At 44.6% G+C, this 20,712-nt stretch overlaps 1 protein-coding gene across 1 annotated transcript in view; it reads left to right on the forward strand.

The window, feature by feature from the left end:
• Nucleotides 1-20,712, forward strand: part of LOC135056940 (oocyte zinc finger protein XlCOF7.1-like) — an 85,344-nt gene that overhangs the window by 21,607 nt on the left and 43,025 nt on the right. The window contains exon 6 of the mRNA XM_063962722.1: nt 3,367-4,207. Coding sequence (XP_063818792.1) covers nt 3,367-4,207 — 841 coding nt within the window. The remainder of the gene's footprint in view (nt 1-3,366; nt 4,208-20,712) is intronic.

A 20,712-nucleotide genomic window follows, 5' to 3' on the forward strand; every position in this document is an offset into this window, starting at 1 on the left:
TTGAGAAGACAAGATGTACATGTGAAGAAATTTCTCTAAATCTTGGCTCACCCTCTCAGTTTGGCCATTGGTTTGAGGGTGGTAAGCCGAGGAACATTTAAACTTGACCACTAAAGCAGAGCACTAAAGTGTAGCTATCAATTGTACACCTCGATCAGAAACAATCTCTGTGAGACATCCATGGAGCCTGAAGATCTTTGATGAATAGCTGGGCTGTTTGATTGGGGAAGACCTTGCAAAGTAATGAAGTGTGTCATTTTAGAAAAGTCGTCTACAACAACCCAAATGGTAGTATGTGTATTAGAAGAAGGCAGATTACTAATAAAATCCATTGAAATATGTGTGTTGCCAGCAGGAGACAGTCTGGGTGTTTTGTGTTGAGCACATTTAGCACAGCCAACATACTCTTTCACAGCTTAAGGTGCAGTTGGCCAACAGTATTTCCGTTTAATTAGATTTTTTACAAAGATTCTCGACCTCCACAGTTTTCCCCACAGGCGGAGAGGGAATGGTTGTGGTCGCTGCAATAGATAATAGGTTTATGATGGGATGACCCATAGAAGATGGGGTATTCTCTTCCTCTCTCATGGAGCGAGACAACATCCATCTTACGGTCCAATAAGCTTTGGACTTGGAAGTCAAACCTAGAACAGAGATGAATGAGTCTGCCAGGGATTGAGACATTGAGCAGTATTTAGGTACATTAGATTCTTGTGGTCAGTAAAGATAGAAATCTGGTATCTGGCACCCTCCAGGAAGAACACATATGTGTTCCCGGCGGACAGGATGCCTGCTGTTAATATCCCGACAGCGGCATCCCGCCCACCAGAATGTCGGCAGCGGGGCGGCGCAAAGAGTCCCCTTGTGGGCTGTGCTCACCACAAGTTCTATTCCCACTCTATGGGTGTCGTGGACACCCACGAGTGGGAATAGCCCCTGTGCACCGGGATTCTGGCTGTCGGCTGTCGGGATTCCGGCATCAGTATCCTGACTGACAGGATTCCGACAGCTGGCAAATTAACTGCATCCCCTCCAGAATATGTCTCCATTTTTCCAAAGCAAGTTTCATGGCGAGCAACTCCTTGTCTCTGATGGTGTAGTTTATCACCGTAGGAAAAACTTTTGCAAATACTGCAGAACCCACATGGGTGAAGTTGACTGTCCACAGCCCATTGGGACAAGACAGATATAAATGCTTTTTTGAGTTGAAGAAAAGTTGAACGCGTCTCTTCAGGTCATTGTGCTTGATTGGAACCCTTTTGATGTGTGTGGTAATGGGAGCAGCAATGGTTGAACAGCCTTGAACGAATCTCTTAATAATTGGCAACCCAGAGGAACCATTGGATTGCTTTCAGGGAAAAAGGCTGGAGCCAGTTGATGATAGTTTGACTATTTTCATGGCCCAATTGCAACCCAGAGCCCGAGATGATATATCCCAAGATGGTAACAGATTCTACCATGCATGTACATATCTTCAATTTACAAAATAGTCTACAAGACCTGATGCCGGAGAACTTCTTTAATGTGTAACCGATGTCACTTGAGATCCCTCAGAAAACAACTATTTCTTCAAGGTAGGTTACTACGTAAACATATAACAAATCCTGGAAAATCTTGTTTGCGAAGTTTTAAATACTGCAGGAGCATTGCACAGACTGAAAGATATAATGAGATCTTTACAATGTCCATCCCTAGTGTCAAAGGCCATATTCCACTCATCTCCTGGACAGATACAAATTAATTTCTAAATTCCTTAAAGGTCTAATTTGTGAATAAGGCTGCTTCTCTCACCCTATCGAATAACTTGGAGATTAATGGCAGGGGGTATTGATTTTTCACAGTAATCTCACTGAGCCCACGGTAGTCTATGGAAAGATGAAGACCACCATATTTATTGTTCACAAAGAAAAACCCAGCTCCTGCTGGAGATGAGAATGTGGGGATGAAACCCATTTAGAGGTTTTCTTTGATATAATCAGACAGGGCGTGGGACTCCGGAAGGGGGAGAGAGAGGATAGATCTGGCCCCTAGCAGTATTTTACCTGGGATAAGGTCGATAGGACAATCCCAGTCATGATGTGGTGGCAGAGACTCCATGCTTTGCTTATTAAAGACATTAAAATTTAGTAGATGGATTGAAGAAGATTTGTCTCTGGGGTTTGTGAAGTCCGACATGGAAGTACCTGTTGAAGGCAACCATAATTTCAAGTAGCTTCCCAACTTGAGGTAAGGACGAGTCGATCTGCACGTTGTGTTCCTGAAGCCAGGAAAACCCAAGCACCAATGTGTTTTAAGCCCTTGGGATAACGAGTGATGTGATGATCTCAGAGTGTAGAACCCGCACAACTAGTTTCCCATGTGAGGTTTGATGCATATTGGTGCCTCCTGGAATGCGGCTCCTATAAATCGCTGATTGGAAACATAGGTACGGGCAAAGGAGACATCTGAAGAGGTACAGTAATGAGGTTCCATTTTGCTCTGGAATCAAATCTTGTAAATATTCTAATTACAAAGAAAGTGCATTCAAGTTTAGGTGGAGATTATGCAGATACATCTAAGGTGGCCTCTCCAGCATCAGATGCTTGCATTTCTCGATCACTTTAGTCGGGCTCCCAACACATGACCAGACCAGCCGCAGTATAGACTTATACACGCTTTTCTGGTGACCAAAGAAGAGAAATAGAATCTGGACAGGATTCACTAATCAACGACATTAAAAATGAACCAACCTAGTTGCTATATTTTTCCATACTGTATATGGATATAGCTGTTAGTAGTGCTCCCAGAATTGAGTACAAGTACTACACTTTCCAGATGCATAGATGCAGAAGATAAAAGTTCTTTGTGGGGTACTCTTTGGATGAAAATTTTTTATTGATTAAACATAACGTTTAATATTATTATACAGATGGAGCCCCATTTATCTAGGCTTCGCTGCTGCACCTAGGTGCACCACGGCTTTTTAGCATAAGAATTTCATCTATTGTTCCCAGATGCAATACAATACAGAGAGAACAATACAGCAGGGGATTAAGTCATTTCAGCAGGGGATTAAGTCCGACTGCCCTTGCTCAGATACGCCTATTAAAGGGATAGATGAGGAGGGTTCCAGCTGTACTCTTAAAATATTTTTAGAGATTGATAGAACATATAATAAAAAACATATTTCTAAGTCTTATTTGGTTGTCTCGTTGAATTCTTTTCAGTGCTGTCAGAAATACACATCTCCCATATTATATTATTAAACATAAAATACACAAGAGCAGCTACAATAAAGATAATAAATAATGTCATCTACCGTACATACTTTATAACTTCTCAATGTAAAAAGATGTAAGATATCTTTATACTTTGTTTTATTTTCAGCAGATGGACACAAAGACTGGAATACTTTGGAGGCACGTCTCATTTTATCTCAAGATTTTGAAACGCAAGGAAACAACCTCACACAAGAGTCTCCTGGGGGAAATCCTATAAACCTACATAGCCGTACAGTGCACCTTGGAGCAGATACATCACCTGGTCCCCATAATCCAGAGGAATGTTCTGATAGCTCAGATATTATTACACATAGAGTGGATTATACGGATGATAGTATTTTTGCCTGTTCTGAGTGTGGTAAATCTTTTATCCATCAGTCAATCTTTGTTAGGCATCAGATAATTCACACAGGTGAGAAACCATTTTCGTGTTCTGAGTGTGGGAAATGTTTTACATTTAAATCCAGCCTGGTTAGGCATCAGAGAACTCACGCCGTTGCGAAGCCGTTTTCCTGCTCTGAGTGTGGGAAATGTTTTACTGTTAAATCCAATCTGGTTACACATCAGAGAATTCACACAGGCGAGAACCCATTTCCGTGTTCTGAGTGTGGGAAATGTTTTCTAGATAATATACATCTTGTTATACATCAGAGAAGTCACACAGGTGAGAGGCCATTTCCGTGCCCTGAGTGTGGGAAATGTTTTACAGTTAAATCCAATCTCGTTACGCATCAGAGAACTCACACAAGTGAGAAGCCCTTTCCTTGTGTTGAGTGTGGGAAATGTTTTACACAGAAATCTGGTCTTGTTAGACATCAGAGAATCCACACGGGTGAGAAACCATTTCCATGTCCTGAGTGTGGGAAATGTTTTACGCAGAAACCAGATCTTGTTAAACATCAGAGAACTCACACAGGTGAGTTTGTGGTTCGGACTGTAACAAAAGCGTGACACAAAGACCCTTTAATCTTAAAAAGTAATTCCCGTGACCTGATGAGCATGCAAGTTAAGATGTTCCACCATGCATTGCACCCAAATGTGACAATAAGGTGCTCAAAGAATAAGGAAAAGGTAACATGAATGACAAGAGTGGTGTTAGTCGGATACCAAGTCATCCTTTCACTCTTCTGTCCATGCACATTTACGTCTTCGGTCAGGAAACATCATGCACTTTTACATCGCAAGTTCCCAAACCAGAATGTGGGCATACACCGAGGTAGTCTTTGGGCAAATAAATAGGGCCCGTATTTCTTACAGGTGGGTAATAATCTTCAGTGGTTCCCACAGTTCTCAGGCTGGTGGTTCCTGGTAAGATGTTACTGATAAATGGTTCATTCAGCTCCTCTCCACAGCCGGATGTCTTCTACCTTCTAAATAGCGAGGACCTCTCTTTTCCTCTTTGAACTTGATTCAGAATGTTAAGAATGTTTAATTCAATTCCTGAGTGCTCATTTATTTGGAACATTGTGGAAATGATAATGTGTAACACATGAAACGGATGGTGTTATAATGTAATGAAACAGAGGACTTCCTTCGGGAATCCACGATTTCCTATGCTTGGGGTTCATATGGAAGATTTACCGATGGTAGATGAGTAGATGCACCAACTCGAAGACATCACATATACGACCAAGAGGATATGTTTCAATTCAATAAAAACATACAGAAGCACACATTCATCCTTAAAGGTAAAACAAATTACCATCACGCTCAGTTCTGTGGGTTACACCACATAGACTAGGGTTAGCCAAGGACGGCTAGCAACCAGCGATGGTATGGCAATGGTGAGTGTATTTTTCCTACCAATGGTGGACCCACGGATGGTAAACATTGGTTGGGAGACCCCGTTGGTGAGTGCCTGCCATGCTTAGAGGTAAACTATCAATGGTCACTTCCCGGGATACTATCAGGTCACTAGGAACCAGCAACGAGCACCTAAATCGCAGGAACCTGAACTTACATTACATTTGTGTGCTGTAGTCGGCGCTCTTTATAGGAAAGTGATTGTACATGGCTGGCCTATGTTTTATGATGACTCACATATTGTGTACTGTATTTTGTGCAGTGGCTATGTTTTACGTTCAGTTTGATTGTATTTTTGTATCTATGCTTTGCTGTTCTTTATATCGTGAATAAGTAGATGAGATAACAGTAATGTGCATATATGGATGTGACATGGTCTTGTATCTCAGCACTGAGATACAGGCCAGAGTGTGCTAGATGCACCAAAGCAGAGAGCGGCATCTCAGGCAGAAAAAAAAGGAACTGCACGGGATGTGAGAGCTGCGGGATGAACACTATCTGTATATACATAAGGTAATAAATATGTAATTAGCAACCAAGTTGTTGTCTTAATTATTTAAAAGACTAAAAAAAGAAGAAAAACAGGGGAAAGAAAATGGAGGACGGAAGCGGCTGATAATAGCTGAGATGATTTTGCGTCAGCCGTCGCAGTGAGGATGCTTTCACAAAGTGAGTGACAGGAAGCGTTTGCAGGAGTGACGGCAAAGGCATCTGTGTTGCCGCAACTTCGGTGACGTGTATGTAGTTATAATGGCTCGCAGTTTACGTAGTTAAAATGGCTCCGGTGTCTTTCTCCCGGCGGTCATGCTGCAAGAGCAAAGGGCTACTCAGACAGGCTTTCGTACAGAAGCTGTGGGTCTGTGACGCCTTCAGTGGGCATTTGAACACAAATCCCGGCAGCTGTATATTCTCTCACAACTGCTGAATGGTGTTTGTATACTTTTGTAAATCAGGCCCAATGTACAGAGAGAGAATAAGTGTTGTCTTCTGGTCCCATATGCATTGTCAGCAATAAATGTCCTGTTACATTACTGGTAATGTAACAAGAACACTGGAATAGTATTATAATAGGTTTATAGTATTATCTATTTTAAAACCCCAGGAAAATGTTTACTTGTTTTGCTAACAGCTTTTGGGGTTGGTAAAAGCCAGATAAGGGGTCCTGGGGTATGGATGGAGAAAGAGGGCGGGCTCCATCCATTAGGCAAAGTTCAGGTTTTGGTGCCTGTAGCCTCAGAGCAGGCAAATTAGTGATTTCAGCTGCATGAGCATAATAAAAGGCTACCAGCCTGATCATTAGGTCTCACACACTGCCTTGGGAAATTAAGACTCTAGAGTTTCTGCGAGAGAAGCCTGCTTCTGAAACAAGTGAACGATGATTGGTAATACTAGTTTTTTTGTAGTGAGTTAGAAGGACATGTTTAGTTAGTGCCAGGTGACAAGGTGTTTTATTTTGATGTTTTATTTAGTTTTGCTGCTTAATAAAACTGGTTGAGGCCAGCTGCACCAGAATCTTTGGACCTGTGTGATCTCTCAGCTGCTGTGTATTACCATCTACCCCAGTTAATGTTAACTGGTTTCCATAACCCTGTTACAGTAACATTTAGTAGACGGCTACAGGGTTTCTTTTCCCTCACATCAGTTTTACACGTGTCAATATGGGATCAGACATCAACCAATCCAAGATAACCCCTAGAGCCACAGATAACAGCCGCTCCTGTTCCCATGAATGTGCTCACCGGTACTTGAGATGCCGCCTGGTCTTTAACCGCAAGCAGTTGTGGCTCACAAAGTAACCTGGAGACCACAAGGTAATAACCTGGAGTGAAACAGCTGGCAAGGCAAGAGTTAACTGTAAGCATACTAGACACAGCAATGATAATTGCAGACAGACTGGCAAGATAAGCTGGCTGACGACTGCTGGACTGGATGTGCACTGGTTACATGGCAGGACAATGATTACTGGAGTAATAAGGTGTTGTAGGTGAATACAGCCAGGTGATGGTTAAGTGCAGAAGCAGTCAGTAGCAGGGTGTGTACTGTAAACTCAGGCTAAAAGTCGACAGAATGGAAAACAAGTGCAGAGATTTGCTGTATGAACTGTGGCTAGGCCGCAGCCTGAAATAACAGTTAATTCAACAGAGTGGCGAAGTTGTGACTTGAGAACAGATCTGGGTATACTGGAAACAGCTTTAGGCACGGCTTAAACTAATGTACTTTACTGCAGTAGGTGTCCACAGACACAGAGGCTGGATTTGCGTTGACCTAGGACTGGATATGACTGAATTGACAGTGTGAATCCACAGGAACTTGCTGGAACTGGACACGGACCGAAGGAGACACAAAAGGTAAGATGGAGGGTCTTGGCAAGGCAAAGGGGACAGAGCTGGAATAACACAGGTGCAGGACAGAATCCAGTAGGACACAGGAGCAGGACTGGCAGGAACAGCACACTGAGGACTTGAGGTGGTACAAGGAAGCAGGTACACAAAGGCAGGGAACCAGGATTTAGGAACAGACAGGCAGGATGGGAACGGTACAGGATACAGCGACCGCGTGACGAGCTCACTAGGTGCAGGAACTAGGGAATATCACCGGCAACAGGAACTGGCTAGGATCCCTAATAAAAGGGGGAGAGACCAATCACATGAGTCATCAGGCTGGAACCAGGTAATAAGGTATTCCAAACAGGTGTGCTGCTGCATGTGACAGCCAACATCCTAGTTGCTTGGAGACAGCCAGAATACAGCCAGAAATGAGCTGCAGCAGTGACTCATAACAGATTCTGGAGGGAAGAAGAGTTGGGCAGACCTTATTGGCAGGCTCCCAACAACATGCAAAGAGTCCAGAGTCATGGAGGCAAGGCTGTCAGTGAAAAAAGCAGAGTCTAGAGACTAGGTGATGCCTTGGCGAGACCCTGGAGTAATATGCTGCAACAGTCAAAATGTCAGGAAATTCCATATGTACCAGACAGGTCCCAGTAGAGCAGGATATTCAACATGCAGCAGTCCAGCTCCTATGGACCTACACATCCCAGCATGACCTGCCAGTATTGGCATGCCCATATAGCAAAACTGTTAGGGAATGCTGGGATCTATAGTTCCACAGCAGCATGGACAGGTTCATCTGGAGGATTGCCTGGATGACCAGCAAACACAGTCTTAGAGAGGGGTCTCTGCCAGGACTTCCTGTGCAGATTTCCATTAGCAGGTCCACCAGTTAGCATGCAGAAAAACAGAAGGGGGTTACAGTTGCAGATAAATGTGGAGCCACAGTGAGGTCATGGAGCTACTAGGGAAGTGCGATGGTCTCATAAGAGCATCAGTGGCTCCTTAGTCCCCAGCACCTAATCAGTGAGAGGGGCATATTTTCATTTTGAAGGGCAAAATTTTAGACATGATGTATTGCTACAGCTACTGTAACAATACATAACGTAGAAAAGGTGCCTCCCTTACTGATTAGGTGCAATATGCTAGAATGAACATTAGCTCCTGAACCACCAATAGGGGAAGGCAATGTGCAATAAGTAAAAAAAGAGGATGTAGGAATGCATTGTAGGGCAGAGGCACGGGAACGGACCAGGAGTAGGAACTGCTGTGGGGTCTGCCAAGCAGCCACATTCACAAGGGAGAGGCAAGTTGTGGTAGCACACCCACAGGGCAGCGCACCCCAATAAGTGGCAGCAGCTGACTTCAGAAGTTACACAGTGTGATAGCACGGCACAACATGGCATGTAATCTTCCATGTAGCTTTAATTGTTGATATATTGATGTGTTGTCTGATAAAGACAGGATTTGGAAAGTTTTGTGACATTTAGGGGGTCATTCCGAGTTGTTCGCTCGTTGCCGATTTTCGCAACGGAGCGATTAATGCAAAAATGCGCGTGCAGTTAGTATTTTAACACAAAACTTAGTAGATTTACTCACGCCCGAACAAAGATTTTTCATCGTTGGAGTGTGATTGACAGGTAGTGGGTGTTTCTGGGCGGAAACTGGCCGTTTTCTGGGAGTGTGCGGAAAAACGCTGGCGTGTCAGGGAAAACGCGGGAGTGTCTGGAGAAACGGGGGAGTGGCTGGCCGAACGCTGGGCATGTGTGACGTCAAACCAGGAATGAAACGGGCTGATCTGATCGCTATATGTGAGTAAGTCTTGAGCTACTCAGAAACTGCTAAGAAATTTCTATTCACAATTCTGCTAATCTTTCGTTCGCTATTCTACTATGCTAAAATACACTCACAGGGGGCGTCGGCCTAGCGTGTGCAATGCTGCTAAAAGCAGCTAGCGAGCGAACAACTCGGAATCACCGCCTTAGAGTACACACTACGCATAACCTTATCTAAAACTGATATCCATGAATTGTACTGTTGAGTTATATAAGTCAGAGCCTGTGTCAGCATGGGGTCGACCAAAAAGATACTTGAGTTAATTGTGTGTCTGCAGTACAGACATCTACCAGATTGGACTTGTGCAGGGCTGTTACGGAACTCAATTGTGTAAGGCCCCTAGAGCCAACTAGAGAGTCTTCCACTTATAACAGCTGCCTGTTGTTTCCTTAGTGTTAGATGTACACACTGGTACTTAGGATACCACCAAAACGTACAACCTCAGCAGTAGGTGCTTACTCAATTGGCTGGAGACCACAGTGTATAAGTTATAAGTGACTATAGAATACTGAGAATGAGTGGGTTAACCAGCAGATTCTAGACTAGCTTGCAGATGAGTGAGAGTTACACTAGGTAATAAGCAGATTGTGCAGCTGGTCATTGGTTATAAGTAGTTTTAATGAAATAAGATTCAGTCATCTCTGGGGTTCTTTTAACTCTGTCACAAGTTAATGCTGAAGTAGGTTTGGAGAAGGCTGGATCCGCTGCAGACAGAAACAACTTCAATTGGAACTGATCTGCTATGTGTAAGTCTCTAGGCTTTATAATACGCCTTCAGGAACACTAGCATTGTCTTAAAAGTTATTACATTCAGGGTCTGTGAAGCTGGGCGCAGTAGTCATTCATGTAGGTTAATTTATCTTAAATCTGACCGGTTGCCCTTTCACTTGCATAGGAACATAATACCCTAAGCAGCTTACTACACGGTTTTCATCTGAGATGCTGATATAGTAATGTTTACCCTCCCTACTTACTATGGGCCGAATTCTGAGTTGATCGCAGCAGCAAGTTTGTTAGCAATTGGGCAAAACCATGTGCACTGCAGGGGGGACAAATATAACATGTGCAGAGCGAGTTAGATTTGGGTGGGGTGTATTCAAACTGAAATCTAAATTGCAGTGTAAAAATAAAGCAGCCAGTATTTATCCCGCACAGAAACAAAATAACCCACCCAAATCAAACTCTATCTGCAAAAGTGATATCTGCCCCCCCCCCCTGCAGTGCACATGGTTTTGCCAAATTGCGAACAAGATGAAAGACAACTTTTTATTCAAAGTGTGGCCTTATTTCCAGCTGCAAAGCGCAGAGATCATATAAAAGTACAGCATAAACCATAGTCATACATAAGCAAAATGGAGTCATACATGAACAACACATTATCAAAAAGCAGTAAAAAATATCACCCCACACCGAACTGCATGCAGCGGAAGGCGTAACAGGCAGCTGAAACAATCATGGATGGGCAGTAGCCTAAAGGTAGAAGCCTGCAGTTTTCCGCATGTCTTCAAATCCCACTGTGGATTCAGATGCCCCTTTCAGTGAAGTCGGGGACTAGAGTTCATCCGGTGCCCCAGGATTGCGCTGTGACTGGTGCACAGTGCTCCCTCTCCGGAAATTTTGGTGGTGAGAGCCCTGTACTTGCTGCAGGGAGAGCCACCCATCTGTGTCTCCACTCCACAGACCTTCAGTGGTGGCGTAAAGTGGCTTTCGAGAGTGGGTGTGGCCACGGCACCGTTGCAGTCGGAGCAGCAGCATCCTATATACAGAGACCAGGCATGTAGCAGCCTGGGTGCAGCTGCCCTCTCCACCCCCAAGCAGCTGTCCTGTCCCCAGCATCCAGGCACCTTAACCGCTTCTCCTCTCCCCCCAGGGTTGTAGTGTGGGACCCCCAGCAGGTACAATCTCCCACTAGCTGCTCCAGCTTTCTGGAACTGGCAGACTTTATTACACAGATGTCAGTGAGCTCTCAGTACTTGTAGCAACCGCCCTGGCCCCGGGCAACAGTCCTCCTCACACAGTTTTTACTGCCATTGTGTGTCTGGGGCTGGGTTGCTATACAGTATGCTATGTGTATGTTTATTTGTGCTGCTGCTTTAGACTGGTCAGTTAGTGCCATCTTCTAGGTAGGTAACATGACGTTACTGTAACGTGCCCTATAGGCCCACATTTTGTTTGCCAGCTGGCTCTCTCCTTTTCATTAGGTCTATGTGTTTATTCACTCACCATGGTGAGAGAGTGATGGCTCTACAGCCTCATGTGGCACCCTGTAGAACCTCTAGGGAGCTATTTCAGTTTTTGTACTTTTTTCCCCATCCTGTCACTCCACCAATTACTTGGTCCGATCACTTGGTTCTCTGGTTGCAGTGGATCCTTTCACCACCTTGTACCCCACCCCATCCCCGAACTCCTAGAGGTGGCGGGGATGACCACTTGCACTTGGATGCGAAACAGACCATTTCTCAGTCCCTGTTCCAATACCTGCCAGGAAGCGTCAAGCTGAGTTAGAGTCCACCCTTGGACTCTAGACATAAACGTTCTTCTTCAGATGGACAGATGTATCGCTCGTTGCTTAAAACCAGGAAAGTTGTTTCCTTTTATAGCAGTAATGTTATGTTTAAGGCGATAGAGCCACAAGGATGTTAGCTAGAAAGTTGAGGAGTAAATGGGCAATTGATCGCATCAGATCGATTATGGCTCAAAATGGTTCGTTGGTTTCGGATCGTCATGATGTCTCTAGTGCCTTCGCGTCCTGTTACTCCTCACTGTATAATTTAGCTCACGACAATGAGGTCTTCCATCCAATTACCATCCTTGGTCGAGACTGGCCTCCCAAAAGCTTTTCTCAACACAAATGTAAAGTTATATGCCAAACTTATTCCAAACAGATTGAACCCAATTATTCCCACCCTAATACACCGGGACCGGGTGGGTGTTTGTCCGGAGCAGTCGCCTGACAACACCAGGAGAGTTATTGACATTGTAAATGCTTATTCGGCATTGGGAGATCCTCCCCTATGGGATCCAGTCAATTTACTTACAATCAAAATCCTGACGGTCAAAATCCCAATAACCATTGACCAATGGTCCAAATACCAACAAGGTCTAAATACCGACATGGTCAAAATATCGACATTAAAAAATGTCAACATGGTCAAAAATCAACATGAGTTTTTTATTGAAACCGACTTGTCCATACTTTACCATCCCTGTGGACATGAGGGCGAATCGAGCCATGTGAGGGGACGCGGTACACTTATAATGTGTCCATGTTGACCTGTGTTGACATACACACCCAAAAAAATTGGGAAACTCATGTCAACCTTTTGACCTGTCGACATTTTAAATGTAGGTATTTTGACCTCGTCAACATTTTAAATGTCGGTATTTTGACCTTGTTGTTATTTTGACCTTGTCTGTATTTTGGCCATCGGTCAATTGTTGTCGGTATTTTGACCGTCGGAATTCTGATTGTAGGTAAATCATACTGATCCCTCTCCTATTACTGTCTTTAGATGCCGAAAAGGCATTTGATAGGCTGCATTGGGGCTATCTCACAGCGGTCCTTACTAAGTTTGGATTTCGCGATTTTAGCACTGTATTGTAATCCGTCTGCGCGAGTATTTGCAAATGGCGTTCTTTCTGCTCAATTTCTAATTATGAACGCCACCGGTCAGGATTGTCCTCTATCTCCCCCTTGGAGTTTGCTCTGGCTATCGAGCCACTGCCGGAAAAAAATATGCACTAAGTCGTCAATACAAGGTCCTCTCTTGTACGGGGTAGTTCGTAAGATTTGTCTGTTTGCTGACAATATTTAATTAACCCTGACTGACCCTGTGTCCTCGTTGCCGGAACTCCACAAGATTTTAGAGGAGTACTCCCTAGTATCCTATTATAAGCTGATTAGCTCCAAAACAGGGGCGTTACCAATTAATATTCCCCACCTGTCCTCCATTCCCTTCGGACATCATAAACATATGCTTGGCAGGATGGAAGCCTTTAGTATTTGGGAATACAGATCAAACCTCAGGTCTCTGGCCTTCTGCTATGTAGTTATCTTCCCCTTTTACGCAGTATTTCTTTACTTATGTCTGATTGGATGTTACAGGAAATCTCATGGATGGGCCACATCGCTGCTCTAAAAATTATAGTTCTACCTAAAATTTTGTACCTATTCCGGGCTATCCCGTTCCTGGTCCCATAACATCTATTGGATAAATTCTAAACAGTCTTTATTAAATATATCTGGAAAGGGAAGAAGCCCAGGCTGACCAGAAATGTTTTTATCCTTGGCAAAAGTCGATGGGGGGCTGTTCTGTCCTGATTTACATGGTTACCAATTAGCTAGCCTACTGTCTCAGGTGGGGGCCTGGTTTGACATTACTGACCCTACTCCGTGGGCACTGCTGGAGCGGCGTATGATGTCCCCATTCCCCTTGCTAGATGTGTTATATTTGACCCCAACAAGCAATCCACCCCAGGCCATTAGCTCCATGGCGATCAAGTCCACTTCTTTAGCTTGGTGGGAATTTGTTTTTAGATCTTATGATATCATGCTACCTGCTATGGACTTTTGCCTGAAAGGCATCTCCGCCTTAATTCCAAATGTGAGCTTTGACTCCTGGATATCGCGGGGAATGTCCTCTTTACGTGACGTTACCCTTGAGGGTACTCTGCTATCCATCGCTCATATCCAAGACAACTATGCTATTTCACTGAAAGAATTTTATCAATTTCTCCAATTGAGACAGTGGGTACACTGTTCAGTTAGTCCTTCATACCGGCCATTCCTGGGTACATTTATATTAAACTTCCTAGTTTCAATAGCAGAGGTGGCATCTCATGGTGGTATGCCCTTATCATCCGACAACAACAAAAAAAAACACCTAAATTCCCCTCCCAAAAAGGATGGGAAACAGAACTGTCCTGTTCGATCTCCAATGAGGAGAGGGCCCTGATTTTTCGGAATTGTTTTTGGGTGTCCAAATGTGTCTCGCATGTGGAGCAGTTTTATTAACTCCTCCACCACCTATATTAACTTCAGTTCTTATGCATAAAATCTGGTGAGGTTGTGGGAAGACTGGTACTTTGTGACATATCTTCTGGGCGTGCCTGGTCTTGACTAAATTATGGACTTATGTGTTTAGACTTGTCTCTAAAGTTATTAATCTTCCCTTAACACCCCACCTGTTGTTGGCTTTATTTCACCTATACCTACAGTGCATCCAGAAGGTATTCACAGCACTTCACTTTTTCCACATTATGTTACAGCCTTATTCCAAAATGGAATAAATTCATTTTTCCCCTCAAAATTCTACACACAACATCCCATAATGACTTAGAAATCACATGTACATAAGTATTCACAGCCTTTGCCACGAAGCTCAAAATTGAGCTCAGGTGCATCCTGTTTCCACAGATCATCCTTGAGATGTTCCTAAAGCTTAATTAAAGACCACCTGTGGTAAATTCAGTTGATTGGACATGATTTGGAAAGGCACACACCATAAATGGAAGAAGTTCGGAACCACCAGGACTCTTCCTAGAGCTGGCCAGCTGTCTAAACTGAGCGATCAGGGGATGGTTGAAGAGATGTATGTTGTTGCAGTTTGGCTTTTATATATATATATATATATATATATATATATATACATACACTGCTCAAAAAAATAAAGGGACACTTAAACAACACAATGTAACTCCAAGTCAATCACACTTCTGTGAAATCAAACTGTCCACTTAGGAAGCAACACTGATTGACAATCAATTTCACATGCTGTTGTGCAAATGGAATAGACAACAGGTGGAAATTATAGGCAATTAGCAAGACACCCCCAATAAAGGAGTTGTTCTGCAGGTGGTGACCACAGACCACTTCTCAGCTCCTATGCTTTCTTGCTGATGTTTTGGTCACTTTTGAAAGCTGGCGGTGCTTTCAATCTAGTGGTAGCATGAGACGGAGTCTACAACCCACACAAGTGGCTCAGGTAGTGCAGCTCATCCAGGATGGCACATCAATGTGAGCTGTGGCAAGAAGGTTTGCTGTGTCTGTCAGCATAGTGTCCAGAGCATGGAGGCAATACCAGGAGACAGGCCAGTACATCAGGAGATGTGGAGGAGGGCAACAACCCAGCAGCAGGACCGATACCTCCGCCTTTGTGCAAGGAGTTTTCCTTGCACTGCCAGAGCCCTGCAAAATGACCTCCAGCAAGCCACAAATGTGCATGTGTCTACTGAAACGATCAGAAACAGACTCCATGAGGGTGGTATGGGGGCCCAACGCCCACAGGTGGGGGTTGTGCTTACAGCCCAACACCGTGCAGGACGTTTGGCATTTGCCAGAGAACACCAAGATTGGCAAATTCGCCACTGGCGCCCTGTGCTCTTCACATATGAAAGCAGGTTCTCACTGAGCACATGTGACAGACGTGACAGAGTCTGGAGATGCTTAGGAGAACGTTCTGCTGCCTGCAACATCCTCCAGCATGACCGGTTTGGCAGTGGGTCAGTAATGGTGTGGGGTGGCGTTTCTATGGGGGGCCGCACAGCCCTCCATGGGCTTGCCAGAGGTAGCCTGACTGCCATTAGGTACCGAGATGAGATCCTCAGACCCTTTGTGAGACCATATGCTGGTGCGGTTGGCCCTGGGTTCCTCCTAATGCAAAACAATGCTAGACCTCATGTGGCTGGAGTGTGTCAGCAGTTCCTGCAAGACGAAGGCATTGATGCTTTGGACTGGCCCGCCCGTTCCCCAGACCTGAATCCAATTGAGCACATCTGGGACATCATGTCTCGCTCCATCCACCAACACCACGTTGCACCACAGACTGTCCAGGAGTTGGCGGATGCTTTAGTCCAGGTCTAGGAGGAGATCCCTCAGGAGACCATCCGCCACCTCATCAGGAGCATGCCCAGGCATTGTAGGGAGGTCATACAGGCACGTGGAGGCCACACTCACTACTGAGCCTCATTTTGACTTGTTTTAAGGACATTACATCAAAGTTGGATCAGCCTGTAGTGTGTTTTTCCACTTTAATTTTGAGGGTGACTCCAAATCCAGACCTCCATGGGTTAATAAATTTGATTTCCATTGATAATTTTTGTGTGATTTTGTTGTCAGCACATTAAACTATGTAAAGTATTTAATAAGAATATTTCATTCATTCAGATCTAGGATGTGTTATTTTAGTGTTCCCTTTATTTTTTTTGAGCAGTATATATATATATATATATATATATATAGTATCCAGAAATCACACTTACATTTGGATTCAGCACCAATACTACACACCATTGCATTCTAACTAATAAATTAAAGCTGTTGATGTTAAAAGAAGAAATAATGGGGGTCATTCCGAGTTGTTCACTAGCTGCCGTTCGCAGCGCAGCGATCAGGCAAAAAATCGGCACTTCTGCGCATGTGTATGGTACGCAGTGCGCACACGCATCATTCTTTCACAAAAGTCAACGTAGTTTTACACCAGGTCTAGCGACGCTTTACAGTAGCACTGCTGATCATTGTGTGATTGCCAGGAAGTGGGTGTTTCTGGGTGGTAACTGAGCGTTTTCAGGTAATGTACTGAAAAACGCAGGCGTGCCAGATAAAAACGCAGGAGTGGCTGGAGAAACTGGGGAGTAGCTGACCGAACGCAGGGCGTGTTTGTGACGTCAAAACAGGAACTAAACAGTCTGCAGTGATTGCAAGGTAGGAGTAAGTTTCGAGCTACTCTGAAACTGCACAATCTTTTTTTGTAGCAGCGCTGTGATCTTTTTGTTCGCACTACTGCTAAGCTAATATACACTCCCAGGAGGCGGCAGCTTTAGCGTTTGCATGGCTGAGCTAGCGAGCGATCAACTCGGAATGAGGGCCAAAATCTTGTGCTAACTGTCCCCATCCCAAATAATTGTCGAAGTAATGGCCATAGAAAACCAGGGATGTGTCAAACCTGCCCCCCCCTACACACACACACACACACACACACACACACACACACACACGTAGAGGTTGGCATACCTCAGCACAAACCTGGTTCCCATGGCCGTCCCCATGACTTGAAAATAAAATGTCAGCATAAAGGGAATGGTGAGACAGAATGAATGAGACATAGGCCCTCATTCCGAGTTGATCGGTCGCAATGCGAATTTAGCAGAGTTACACACGCTAAGCCTACGCTTACTGGGAGTGTATCTTAGCATCTTAAAATTGCGACCGATGTATTCGCAATATTGCGATCACAAACTACTTAGCAGTTTTAGAGTAGCTCCACACTTACTCGGCATCTGCGATCAGTTCAGTGCTTGTCGTTCCTGGTTTGACGTCACAAACACACCCAGCGTTCGCCCAACCACTCCCCCGTTTCTCCGGCCACTCCTGCGTTTTTTCCGGAAACGGTAGCGTTTTCAGCCACACGCCCCTAAAACGCCGTGTTTCCGCCCAGTAACACCCATTTCCTGTCAATCACATTACGATCGCCGGAGCGATGAAAAAGCCGTGAGTAATAATCCTATCTTCATAGCAAAGTTACTTGGCGCAGTCGCAGTGCGATTATTGCGCATGCGTACTAAGCGGATTTTCATTGCGATGCGATGAAAAATAACGAGCGAACAACTCGGAATGAGGGCCATAGGCGGGTAGGAAAGACTTCTGTCCTGTGTCAGATTACCATCTCAAGATAATCTGGAATAAATCTGGATACAAATTGTTTAGGGCCCTAGTGTGCTATGGCCTGTACTGTCTCCTCCCATATGGTCCATTGTTAAAACATTAAGGGTATGGGACAAGCACATCCAGTTGGAAGTGGATATTGTGCTACCTACTGTGTATGCAGTGTTCCTGCTGATTCCCAAACTATCTACTTTTGGTCCCTAAAGTTTACTGACTGTAAATTCACTTCTGGATTTTACATATGTATTACTCCATGAGATGTTGTATAAACAATTTATCTTACCATGGTGGGCACCTTTTAGTTTCTGCATGTCAGGCACTGGAAACTAGCTCTCACCAGCACTTCCTGTTCTCTTCTACCCCAAATTTGATAAGGGGTGGCTAAAGTAGTTTCACGTAATCCATTTCCTTTTGGTACCATTACCTACCTCCCTCTACTAGGACTCAAACGTTTAGGCCTTATCTACAGTAGAATATAATCTCCAATGGTCCCTCACACTATCCCAAATGGAAAGTATTTACGAAATTGCCATCATGTCCAAATGCCTGACCCACACTGAAATGCAACTGAAACATTTACAGAATATCTCTTACCCCAAATAAATTACATGAAATGTGGCCTCACTTTTCTAAATGTTTCTCGTACAATTGGTACCTAGTTTCATGTTTTTTAGGATTGACCAGGTGTTTCTACATTGTGATTGGAGGTTTTTAATCCTATCTCCTCAGTTTTAATGATAACTGTGGAACCTGAATCTGAGGTGAGGCTTCTACTCTTACACCAGATGGTAATTAAGCATATTTTATATGTCCTTGCCCATAGTTTAGTGGCCACTAGAGTGGCTATTGTTCAGAACTGGAAGTCCCCTCCCCATACCAAAGTTGTGCCTGAGGTTCATTGCAGTGGAAACACTAGGACTCCCATACTCTTCTCTACTGATTCGCTGGTTTCCATGGAATGAGTTTACCATTGATGGGGGAGCTGATATGTTCAGGGTTTCCTAGCGTGCCCTCAGACCTGACTGAGGCCTGGATGCCGGAAAGTTTCTCTTGTTTTCTTTTTGTGTGGCGGAGTTCTATGGCAATGTACAGCTCTGTGCGGTTTCCAGTGTCTCTAGGCCGCCATTTGTAAACTGCTTTCCTTTATTACTGACCTTGTCCTGTACCTCGGATGTACAATAGGTTATCCCTCCCATTCCAGACATTTAACATTAAAGTACTAGTACTATAGCAATATGTAACAATTTACATCTAGGCACAACAGGACGAAAGAGTAATGGGGGAAGGAGACCGGTCAGGGATGGCGGGGTAGTACTGGATAAAAACTATAACGGTATGGAGAATATGGGCCCTCATTCCGAGTCGTTCGCTCGTTAAATTTCTTCGCATCGCAGCGTTTTTCTGCTTAGTGCGCATGCGCAATGTTCGCACTGCGACTGCGCCAAGTAATTTTGCTATGAAGATAGGATTTTTACTCACGGCTTTTTCTTCGCTCCGGCGATCGTAGTGTGATTGACAGGAAATGGGTGTTACTGGGCGGAAACACGGCGTTTTATGGGCGTGTGGATAAAAACGCTACCGTTTCCGGAAAAAACGCAGGAGTGGCCGGAGAAACGGGGGAGTGTCTGGGCGAACGCTGGGTGTGTTTGTGACGTCAAACCAGGAACGACAAGCACTGAACTGATCACAGATGCCGAGTAAGTCTGAAGCTACTCTATAACTGCTAAGAGGTGTGTAATCGCAATATTGCGAATACATCGGTCGCAATTTTAAGAAGCTAAGATTCACTCCCAGTAGGCGGCGGCTTAGCGTGTGTAACTCTGCTAAAATCGCCTTGCGAGCGAACAACTCGGAATGAGGGCCATTGTGAGCATGTTTTTGTCTGAGCTATAAAATTGTACATAACTAAAATTTGTGATAGCAATTACGTAGTCTAAGAAACTATTGAGGAGTCCATCAAAATTCTTATGTAGCAACCATTCTGTGTCCCCAAATATACAACAAATCTGGGATTGAGTGGCTTGGTCTAACTTCTCAATAAATGGACCACATGTCCTATAGAAACTAACAATTTCTTTTTCAACGTCAGGCATGGTCGATTTTGTCAGCATCCCGAGTCTTACCTTTGGTTCTGGTCCCTGCTGCCTTCCTGTTAGCTGGCTGGTGTGGCTGCGGCAGATAAGAGCTGCAGCAGTGAGGTCCTCCGTTGTGGCTGCTGGGCATCTGGAGGCCGTGATCCAGGTCCTGGGGAGCAGAGCATGGCAGCCGGAGGTGTCTGTTTCCAAGTGTCCTGTTGCTGAAGTGCGGCGTCTGGGAGGCTGAGGCCAGAGGTAGTGGCTGTGAGCTGGTTCCACATGTGTCCTCTGTGAAGGGAGCCACCATGTTGGAGAACAAGCCAAGCCAGTAGGTATCCCAGTCTGCATCCAGCCAATCTGGTGCAGTCTTCCCTTATAAAAAGGGGTCGATGCTTAGCTATGGTGCCAGTGCTTCAAGTTACTTGCTGCTGTAAGGTGCTCAACTCTGTGCTCCCAGGTTAACCCCTGGTATGCTGGTTCTGTGGAAGCCACCCGGTGGTCAGTTCTGTTATTGCAGTCCTTTGCTCACAGTCCACCTGCTCTCGCGGTTTAACTGCTGGGTCCTCTATCTGGTAGAGGATCTCCATTTGCTGTCGGTGCTCGCAGTGATCCTCTCTTTAACATTGTTCTTCAAGTCATCTCTTTATCCAGTGCTCTTCAGCATTGGTTACAAATCACAAGTCATCTCCTCATTCAGCGTTCTTGAGCACTGTTTACAAATCCCAAGTCATCTCCTCATTCAGTGTTCT

Source organism: Pseudophryne corroboree, chromosome 3 (assembly GCF_028390025.1).
Source record: "Pseudophryne corroboree isolate aPseCor3 chromosome 3, aPseCor3.hap2, whole genome shotgun sequence".
NCBI lineage: Eukaryota > Metazoa > Chordata > Amphibia > Anura > Myobatrachidae > Pseudophryne > Pseudophryne corroboree.